Below are 11,767 nucleotides of genomic sequence, written 5' to 3'. Positions count from 1 at the left end.
TGTTGTTGTTGTTGTTGTTGTTATTATTATTGTTATTGATGTTATTGTTGTTATTGTCTTTCACCGCCCAATCTACTCCACCACACCCTAATTACAGCTAGTTTCCTTCTGTCCTCAACTCCTCATTGATGTCTAACTCCTAATGGAGTGGTTGTTACGTTCCTCCCCGATTTCACCGCCGCCATGGTGAAGATGAGTCTCCTTCAACCGTCCCCCGGAGTGGAGCTCGAAATCCGCGACATTTGCAGCGAGGTGAATGCCAACACAGTTGCATCCATGTGAAGTTCGTTTCCATCACCATCAACATTTTACTCGGACTGTGAAGATGATAATAATAATAATAATAATAATAATAATAATAATAATAATAATAATAATAATAATAATAATAATAATAATAAGTGAAAAGTCATTTTTACCCTAATATTTAACAACCCAAATAGTTATTTAACGGAGAAGGGAAGAAATAACCACTTTAGAAATAATTGAAGGGGATAAAGTGGTTACATAAACAACACAGGAAGAGAATGTGCTATAAGTAAATAACTTGGGGGGGGGGGAAATGTCATTTTTCCTAATAATAAATTAAAGTCTTTTGATCTTTAGGGTAATAGTATGTTTTAAATTTACTTGAAATTATTATCATTAATGGTCAAGAAATAATGCTTAGTTTGGAGTAATCCTTAAAGTGCAAAAAATTAATAAGACAAATTATGATAAATTAGGATATTCTAATGATTTTATTTATAACTTCGTCACAGAAATTATGGCACTGATATTTTAAAAACTAAAACAAATTAATGGGACAAATTATCTGACAATTGAAAAGACAGTCGACAGACAGAATATTCGACACATTATACACGTTTTGTGCCCTTTCGTGCCTCTTAAAGGAGACAAATTTGATTGGAAAATGGTTGATAGCCGCTAGTTGATTAGGTTAGTAAGTTTGATTAGTTAATAATATTAGTTAATTATAAAAAAGTATTTTGATAAATTAGTTATTAGCTGATTAGATACAAAATGATTTTTTTTAAAAATTTATCGAAAAAAAACTATTTTGAGCAGTTTTTTAAATTTTAGCATTTTGAAGTAATAAGTTGTTACAAAAAGTTAATTAATTAAATACTTATATCGATTGCTTAACCAAGTAAAACAATTAATATTGATTAAATATAATAAAATTAACTGACTAACTATTTTACCAAACAGGGCCAATGAATTATGATAGAACTCTCTATCTCTTTCAGATAACACAAGGAAAAATGTGGACACAATGAATTATGGTGCAAATTTTTTTTTTTTTTGTCCCTTTTAATATGGGACAAAGGCTATTTATAACCCTTTCTATAATCATTTTTTCAATTCAAATGTGTCAAAATCAATTTTTCATTTGTCTATTATCCGTTTTAAACGTGTAATATATCAATATTCTTGTCTCAGTACGAAAATCCTGAATTCACTTTGACCATATTCAAATCAAAAGTGAACCCTTCATATATTTGTACCACAAAATAGCTACAAACAATGTCATGTTTGTTATTTTTTTCAACAATAATCTTTTCGTAAGGTTATTTCGCTCCATTCTATAATAATAATTATACTGAAATGACTCTCATAATTATATTGTAATTGTAATCGAATTTATCAATATATGTAACAGTGTCTTTAATATAAATTAACCATAAAAATTATATATAATAATATGCGCAAAAGTATTACTAACGGAATAAATTTGCAACTAGTCTTTGATTAGTTTAGTCATTTTGTGGTATTAGGTTTTAGCAAGTAAAATAGTATTAGGAGACAATAATATAGAAAAGTGTTAGGATCAAGCGTTTTTCAGTATGTCAAAAATTATAATTAATAACAAAGACGTAGTTTTATTTCTTTATACTATCATATATTTTCAGAGATTCAAAGTGCTGGACTTAACCTTTTATCATCATCTGCTAACAAAAAGTAAACGAAATCAAATTGTGTTTATTTTATTCAAGTAATTTGAGAGAAAATTTAAGTACAACTATGTCAGCACGACAACATAATAACAACTTGAATGCTAAGAAAATTGGATCCTATTACAAAGTACAATTCTACTATTTTTACAACAATTTGTCTTAGTAATAATAATGTGCGGCAGCCGAAATAAATAATATATTGTGACTCTGTTTTGTAAAATAGTTAGCTTATAGATCAATTTTGGTTTATTTGACCTTTATTAGTTGTTTGACTTGGTTTAAAAATTAATATAAATATTTGGTTTAAAAATCCGACGACCAGCGACGGCTGAACCGTCGTCGATCGCCATCTTGGTCGCCTTCTCTTGTAGATGTCGATTGGCGACGGTTCAACCATCGCCAGTCGCCTGATTTTTGCTTGAACTTCGCCAGATTTTTGCCTGAACCGAGATGACCTGTAATAACAGGTCATTTACTGATTCTTGGGCTTCATTGCCTCAATTTGACCAATCATTATACCATGCACCATGGTGCACATAGCAACATGCGACCCGCACCTCACAAAACGACGTCGTTTTGTTAATTTCAGGTATAAAATTCTGTGCATTATATTACATAATTCTGTACATTCGAAACATGAAAATTTTCAGTTATAAAATTCTGTGTTTCCAGGTATAAAATTCTGTGTTTTCAGGTATAACATTCTGTACATTCTATTATATAATTCTGTACATTCGAAACATGGGTTTTTTTTAAGAGTTAAGAGTTTATGTGTATTATGTTAAGAATTTATGTATATTATGTTAAAAGTTTATGTATATTATGTATTATGTTATATTATGTGTATTATCCTTTCAAAAAAGATTATGTGTATTCAGTTATAAAATTCTGTGTTTTCATGTATTAAATCCTGTGTATTCTATTATACAATTCTGTACATTCAAAAAATGTTTTTTTTTTTAAGGAGTTAACAGTAGACACGCGAAAAGGTACAAAACGACGTCATTTTGTGTCAGGGCGCACAATGCATTGTGTGCCCTGATGCACAGTATAATTTGCTCAATTTGTATGTTTGAGTGTTTGATTGAACCTTTTAAAAGTTTAGGTGCCTAATTAACTTTGGTGTAAAATTTAGAGGTCTATTAGACCCTTTTCCCTATATATTATTATTATTATTATTATTATTATTATTATTGTAATTATTATTATTATTATGAATGTCTTTATATCTTTTTACATTTAATCGCTAATAGTAAAAAATTAATTTTACCAAATATCTTTTTACAAATTATTAATGTAATCTCCTGATCAAAACTTGCTAACATAATCCACTATCTCTTAACGGCTAATACAATCCATTAACAACTGATTGTCAAACAAGGCCATAACGTTTTGGTTAATAGTCTAATTTGTATTGTCAAATCTCTACTGGTGATTGTCGGCCACTATCTTTACTCCGTACTCAAATAGGCATGGGAAGCTTGACTGTCATACTGCCATCTATGGCAAAACTACTACAGTAAAAGACACAAAAAGTTAAATAATGCGTGCTGTTCAATTGGCCCAACGTCAATATTAAAAATATAAAAACAAAAAACAACTTGCTTTAATTTTGAGCTGTCATTGTGGAGACGGCAAATTATTCGGTGGAAAATGCTAAATGTATTTTTATTCATACTCCTAACTTGTACTCCCACATTTAAAAGATTGATGTAAACATTTTTACCGGAACCCACATGAATATAATAACATATTAGAACCCATCGCATAAGTAAATTTGAGAGAGTAAGATTTGGGAGCACATGTAATATAACTTTTATTCGGTAGACTCGGGTTCAAAAATACACAATTTAAATATTGAATGTTAATAATTTTACATACTAAATGTTCACAATTTATATTTTAAATGTGAATATTCAGTAAGTAAATTATATATTTTGGACTTGAGTCTACCTTGCAAGGTGGACCGGGTCGATGGTATAACAACTATAAATATGGACTCAACCAAGCTTACAGATGCACCTAGTTAGCATAGCAGCTAAGAAGCATGAAGCTTTTCCACTGTTTTCTTCTTCTAACTACACTCTCTTTGGCATCCCTTTCTACTATAGCCTATACCGCTGATATCAAACCTGATTACTTTTTCATCAGTCTCAAAGTATATGCTTCGTTTATCTTAATTTTACCCACTATTTTCAATATAGTACTCATTTATGTATCAAGTAATATTTTGATGAAAGAGTGATAGTGTAATTTTTAAATATAATTTTTTTTTTTTTTTGGTGTTAATGTTTGTAGTGGCCAAAGACCCAGTGTCAGAGCAAGGAAGGGTGTTGCCTCCCAAAGAAAGGAAGCCCTTCTTTGAATGACTTTGTCATTCATGAATTTCAAGCATTTTACTCTAGTAATGGAGGGACAAACGCAAATTGCACAACCGGAACCAAATTCCAACCGTCAAAGGTATAATATAATGGAGATTTCTAATCAGGTGAGAATCATCATTAACCTGCAAACTGTGAATTTGTGAAGGATTGGACCGCAACTAATACATGATTGCACTGTTACGGCTTTCCAACATGTTTAGAGGACCTTGCTGTGTAATCCTTCACAAGTTTGCAATTTGCAGGTTCAGGTTGATTCTAACCTGATTAATGGTCCATAATCAGGTTAGAATAATTTGAAATTTCAATTTATGCCCACTTTTTTTGGTATGTAGATTGCAGATTTAGTGCCGAGTTTGCAAAAGTATTGGCCCTCATTGAGTTGTCCCAGTAGAGATAGCAAGAAGTTGTGGAAGGAAGAATGGGTGGAGTACGGTACTTGTGCTGAAACAGTATTCAATCAGCATGATTACTTTGCAGCTGCTCTCAGAGTCTACAAACAAATTAATCTCCTCAAACTTCTAGCTGATGCAGGTAATTGAAATAGTACTATAGTAGACCTCATTGTATTTTTTTTTTAGGGCAAACCACGAGGCGTTTCGGGAAGTCTTTTTCCGTCTGTTTAATAGTCCAGATCCACCCGACTAATTCTCCAAATGGGAACTGCCACTTGTGAAAATCGAACCCTGGTAATCCGGGGAATCATCTCCACGAAGAAGTTCATTTGTCACCACCTGAGCTACAGAGCTATCCGTTTCGGTTAGACTCGATCTTCTAATCTGTTTATGATGTGGTTGCAGGAATTAAACCGAATGGTAAATATTACCCGGGAGATGCAATCAATAAAGCTATAGCAAAAGCTGGATTAGGTGAAATAACGGTATCATGTCGAGAAGACGAAAAGGGAGTGAACGCTGTTTTGGATTACATTACATTTTGTGCTAGCAACAAGGGTAAGAAGATCAAATGTCCTGGGCATTCCTTTTGGATTTGCGACAGTACAAATGGGAATAATGTCAAATTCCCCTATTAAAGATGGTAATTGAGTGAGTGAGCTTTGAATAAGGGAATTGAATACTCCCAATATTCGGCTAGAGCAAAGTTTGAATTAATTAAATATGCTGTACTACTTAAACTTGTACTTTGCATGTATTCCCTATAATTAAGAAAATAATAAGTGATGCATGTATTGTACATGCAAGGAGGTTGTGTTTTAATTATTGGTTTGTTATATTAACGTTATTTTTTTTTAAAGATTCGCATGCATTTCTAAGAATATTTGTAATGAAAACATAACTCAGTGCTTCTAGATCTCAATATTTAATTTCGCATGAAAAATAAAAATATGTTCAACCTATAGATGCTAATTGCGTAAATCTAGACTCAACTAATAGTTGTTGACAAGAATCAAACTAATAATTTCCGCACGGACTTAACTCATTAGTTCAATAAACAGTATTAGGAGAAGAGACCAAGGTTCAAACTTCGGTAGTGACAGCGTGAGGATTATGCCTAAAGTGGATAGATCCTTTGTGTGCACCGGTAGTTGGCTCTGTCTGATGAGTCATTGAGTTACCGTGATTTACATCTTCCTAAATGCTCTGTCAGGCCGAGATTTGGGAGCCTTTGGGGTTGAGAATTCAAATTTTTGAGAGATGAATCAAACTTATAATGACCTTTTGATTCAAAAATTATGCACCACCCAAACATCTTGCTTAAGACAATATATATAATAATAAAGTCTTTTGATCTTTAGGGTAATAGTATGTTTTAAATTTACTTGAAATTATTATCATTAATGGTCAAGAAATAATGCTTACTTTGCAGTAATCCTTAAAGTGCAAAAAATTAATAAGACAAATTATGATGAATTAGGATATTCTAATGATTTTATTTATAACTTCGTCACACAAATTATGGCACTGATATTTTAAAAACGAAAACGTACAAATGGGACAAATTATTGACAATTGAAATGACAGACAGAATATTCGACACATTATACACGTTTTGTGCCCTTCCGCGGCTCTTAAAGAAGACAAATTTAATTTGATTGGTAAATGGTTGATAGCGGTTAGTTGATTAGGTTAATAAGTTTAACTAGTTAATAATATTAGTTAATTATAAAAAAATATTTGATAAATTACTTGTTAGCGGATTATATGTAAAATGATTTTTTAAAAAAATTGATCAAAAAAAATTATTTTGAGCAGTTTTTTGAATTTTAGCATTTTGGAATAATAAGTTGTTACAAAAAGTTAATTAATCAAACACTCAAAAGTATTTGGTTAATTAGCTTTTTGTACTCCAATATGTTAAAATTCAAAAAGCTACACAAAGCAACTTTTTCAATTTGCTTTTAGAAAAAAAAAAAATTATATCAAACAGTTATCAGCTAACAGCTAATTTACCAAACACTTTTCTACAATCAACTAATGTTATCAACTAGTTATACCCTCTAATTAACTCAATCAGCTAACATACATTTACGAAACAGGGCCTGTATAAGCCAAGATGACTTCTCATAACTTGTGTAATGGCAACGGTTACGTTTCATATGCAAATGCATTTATGTTGTCTTCTTCTCCCAAAAGGTCGAATCTCTAATCCCGGGCTGACATAACATTTGGGAGGATATAAATCACGGTGACTCAACCAAGCAGGGTCATGGTAATTCCCATACTGTCACTCTCAAAGTTCAAATTTTAATTCTTCTCTTAAATATTACCTACTAAATCGGTGAATTAAACCTGTGTGAGCTGCATTTATGTTATTTAAATGACTAAATGAGCTCCGAATTAAAGAAAATGAGTTATTGGGTTTGGGACATGCACCTTACACAATCCTAAAATAATAATTAGATTAGGGGAATTAGATTGGATTAGACACCATTATTTTATCAAATAATTTAACTTACTAACGAGAGATAGATGTGGTTACTCAATTATTGTTTTACTTTTGTAGGAAGGGTATATATGTTTTTTTTCCCACTACGTCAATGCTAATAAATGGAACCAACAATGCTTTACTAGAATGCTAAGACAAAAGCTTACCTAAAAGCTGAATGGAGAAAAAGTTTAATTAGAAAGCTCAAAGGTGTGACCCAATTCAAGGTTGTTGCAAAAATCCCATGCCACTATCGAACGCTATACAAAGCAAATAAAATAGACAATATTTGTTGTCATCAGTTTCCTTTTGAAAAATGGGTTTTCACTAATAATAATAATAATAATAATAATAATAATAATAGTCCTTTTCAACGAAGAAAAAGAAGCCATTGGATTTCAGTGACAAGCATTATTGCATGGATCGTTGTTCATACAATTGTGGATCATGGTCTAAAAACGACACCGTATCAAGAAAGAAAAAATGAGAGGGAAAAAAAAACTAAAATCTAGAAGAAAAAAACTAAAATCTAAAAAAAAAATTAAAAAAGAAGAATTACGTGCCCATATGGGCGTGAGGCGCAACTCTCATTCTCCATTGGTGGCCCCCACTTACCTGCAAAACTCCCAAATTAGCAGGACCAACCTACCCCTCTCTCTCCTCTCTTCTCCACATACTCATTTTTTTCTTAATTCTTGTGCAAAACCCCCCTATTGGGGATAGCCTAACACATAAAAAGTACATTATTTTAACACATAAATATATTATTCTAACTCATACAATGCGTTATTATCACCCCAAAAGATTTATTATTCTAACACATTATCTTAGTCTGATAAGTGAAAAATAATTTTTTTAAAAAAATCAAAGCGATGTTGTTTTGAACCGCGATCCACACAATAACTTGCCTTTATGTGATGTGGCCCCCGCCCACGTACGTCGACTGAAATTCCAGCGCGAGATGCATTATATTCACATGGATATGAAGGCTGAAAATAAGTCCAACTTTTTCATTATTCAAATCATTTTTATAATATACAGATCCTTTAAGAGCCAAGTTCTGTGGGCTCAGTTTATATCCATATCTATAGACTATTGACTATAGTAGTCCAAATCTGATGGCTCCCATGGTAACTTCGTTTTTATTCCTCGATCAAAGAATACAGAAATATTAAAAAGAGTTCTTAATTAAGGACAATTCAAATATTAAATAATAATAATAATAATAATAATAATAATAATAATTATTATTATTATTATTACTACTACACATATCTATATTAAAGGACCCCGTCCATCATTGGTGACTAGGGAATAGTTGGGTGGAGGCAGGTAAAGGGTCAAGTCCATCAGTTGGTGGCTAGAGATAGTTGTTGGAGACCGGTAAAGGGCCAAGGGTCAAGTCCATCAGTTGGTGGCTAGAGATAGTTGTTGGAGACCGGTAAAGGGCCAAGGGTCAAGTTCAGTAATCAGTACCATACCTCTCGAAAATGTGATAGCGATCTATAAGAAAATAAAGTTACGCATTCGCTACAATCTATATCTTTTGACGTAGTAGTAAGCGCTTGATCCTAACAAGTGATATTAGTTAAGTCATGGGCACAAAAAACTGTGTAATTAGGCAATTTATATCCTACACCGCGGCGCGCGTTGCACTATGCGCCCAGATGCAAAACGACGTCGTTTTAATTTTTTTTTTTTTTTTGAAATTTCCCGCCCCAGTGAATGGCAGTAGTTTTTTCTTTAAAAAAAAAAAACCACTGTTCAAGAATGTACATAATGTTATACTAGAATACACATAATTGTATACATGAATGTACATAATTATATAACAAAATATACATACTCTTTTTAAAAGATAATACACATAATCTAACATAATACATAATAAACATAAACTTTTAACATAATACACATCAACTCTTAACATAATAGACACAAATTTTCTGATTCGGATGTACATAATTGTATAAAAAGAATGTACATAATTGTATAAAAAATGTGCATAACTGTATGAACCAATACACATAACTGTATGAACAAATACACATAACTTTGTGAACAAATACACATAATCCCAGCAACTTCCTACCGCGCCTCCCAAAACGACGTCGTTTTGGGAGGCGCGCGGCGCACAGTGCTATGTGCGCCGTGGTGTAGGGTATAACGATTGGTGTAATTAGTTGGTAGGTGTTGGGAGGGGCGATTGTTGGGCGGAGGCTTGGTAAAGGGCCAAGTCCATCAATTGGTGGCTAAAGAAATTGTTGGACGGGGCTGGTAAAAGACGAAGTCCAGCACCCTACATCTCAAAAATGTGATGGTGGTCTATAAGAAAAATAAAGTTACACTTTCGCTACTAGCTATAACTTTTGTAAGCGCTTGTTCCTAACATTGCATTATCAAATATTGAGTTTGCATCTTGTTTGTCAATATAATTTTTGAAGAAAAAAAGAGTATTTAGGGTGTATTTGGTTAATGGGTTTACACAATAGGAATGAAAATTTAAATCATAGTTATGGTTTGGTTGGCAACTTTTTAAAACACATTTATGGAATTTGATTACCCCTTCAATTAAGAACCTCATTCCTTAATTAAAAAGTGTATTATTCCATCTTATATTGATAATTTGATTTTTAAGTTTGAATTAGTGATTTAAATTTTTGTTTTGATTTTTTGTTTATATTAGTGCTTTGGATGTCATTATATTAGGATCAATTGCCTTGATTTTGTTTTTGTATTTTTAAAACTTTTATTTCCATTATAAGGTCATACATAACCAAACATAAATATTGGCAATCATTCCAATTCTACCATACCACCAAACATGCAAAATACTTTCACTAATATCCATACCATTACCAAATATTTGGCAAATTATATCGTGCACCGCGCATCAAAATGAGGTCGTTTTGTTTAATGAAAAGAAACGGCATTCGTTTTCCGCCGTTCCGCACCCTTACGCAAAAAGTTTCAATTCAACACAACTACAGTTTCATTTCAATATAACTACAGTTTCATTCGATATTTATAGACTTAAATATGTGAAACTATTATTTAATTTTATTTTATATACACTATAGTTTTATTAAAACACAACTACATGATTATTTTGATATAATTACAACTTCATTGTATAATATACACTCAAATATGTAAAATGTTATTCAGTTTCATTTTATATACAATGTAATTTCATTTCACCACAACTACAGTATCATTTTGATGTAACTGCAGTTTCATTTTATAATATAAAAATAATACATGAGGCAGTATCGGTTTAGATATACTGTAATGTCAGTTGGTAATTAACATACAAAAAAATACACGATCTGTTAAAATTAACGGCGCGCCGTTTTTTTACTCAAAGAAACAATGTTGTTTTGACCGCGGTACACGTACACCGCAGTCCATAATATAACAACCCCAAATATTTGATTTTCATTTCCATTCCGATTGTCATGTGCGAACCAAAGTTACCAAAGACACCCTTAGGGGCCGTTTGGTTCACGGAATGTTAGATTACCTTAGGGAATGTTAGATTGCTGGGAATGTTAGATTACTGGGAATGTTAGATTCCTGTGTTTGGTTAAAATTGAGGTATGTAATATAATCATGTTTGGTTTAGGGTTATCTTTTATATATATATATATATATATATATATATATATATATATATATATATATATATATATATATATATATATATATATATGTTAAGGATATTATACTATATAGAATTAAAATGACAAAATTTATAAATATCCAAGGTTATCTTACATAACCTTAGAAAATGAAGGGAATCACATTCCCTTCAAAATCCTATGTGGAGGGAATGTTTCATTCCCTGGGAATGTTATATTCCCTCCGAGAATATGAACCAAACACAGGAATGTAAGCTCGGGAATGTCACATTCCCTTGGTTATGTAATATAACCTGAACCAAACGCCCCCTTATTGTTTTTAAATATGGTGTGTATAGTAGCCGTGTCTGCTAAACACAAATTTGAAACTTCCATCATGAAAGCAGGTCATAGGAATGTAAGATGAAATCAGGTGGCTCTAACAATTCCACTAACACACAGTCGGAAATCGGGTCAAATTAAACTAGGTGCTATGTCGACCATCTGGCGCCTGGCGGCCACTAAGCCACTTGCACTTCACAGGTAAATTACAGTCTACACAATGTGTGGACCACGGTAGAAATTTCTTGTTCTGTACGTGTTAGAATAATAAACATTATGTGTTAGAATAATTTACTTTATGCGTTAGAATAATTAATTTTATATGTGTTAAATAAGGAAATTTCCGGAATAAGATAATAATGACCATGTTTGATAACATAGTTAGCTTATAGTCAATTTTGACTTGTTTGACTACTATTAGCAGTTTGACTTGGTTAAATAGCCTGAGTATTTGATTAATTAGCTTTTTGTAAGTGCTTATTGCTCCAAAACGCTAAAATTTAAAAAGCTACTCAAAACAGCTTTTTCAATTAGTTTTTTTGAGAAAGTCATTTTGCATGTAATCAGTTAATAGCTAATA

The 11,767-nt window shown here is 31.8% G+C and overlaps 1 protein-coding gene across 1 annotated transcript; it reads left to right on the top strand.

Annotated features, from left to right (window-relative positions):
* Positions 1–3,958: 3,958 nt before the first annotated feature.
* Positions 3,959–5,556, top strand: LOC109158244 (ribonuclease 3-like). The gene is made up of 4 exons (XM_019306141.1): positions 3,959–4,116; positions 4,257–4,418; positions 4,675–4,873; positions 5,140–5,556. Exons 1-4 carry the CDS (start codon positions 4,006–4,008, stop codon positions 5,370–5,372), a joined length of 705 nt encoding a protein of 234 aa, XP_019161686.1. The 5' UTR covers positions 3,959–4,005; the 3' UTR covers positions 5,373–5,556.
* Positions 5,557–11,767: the final 6,211 nt, after the last annotated feature.

This window comes from Ipomoea nil, unplaced genomic scaffold, assembly GCF_001879475.1.
Source record: "Ipomoea nil cultivar Tokyo-kokei standard unplaced genomic scaffold, Asagao_1.1 scaffold2805, whole genome shotgun sequence".
NCBI lineage: Eukaryota > Viridiplantae > Streptophyta > Magnoliopsida > Solanales > Convolvulaceae > Ipomoea > Ipomoea nil.
Note: the sequence above shows the minus strand (reverse complement) of the source record. Positions and strands in the feature narration are given on the sequence as shown.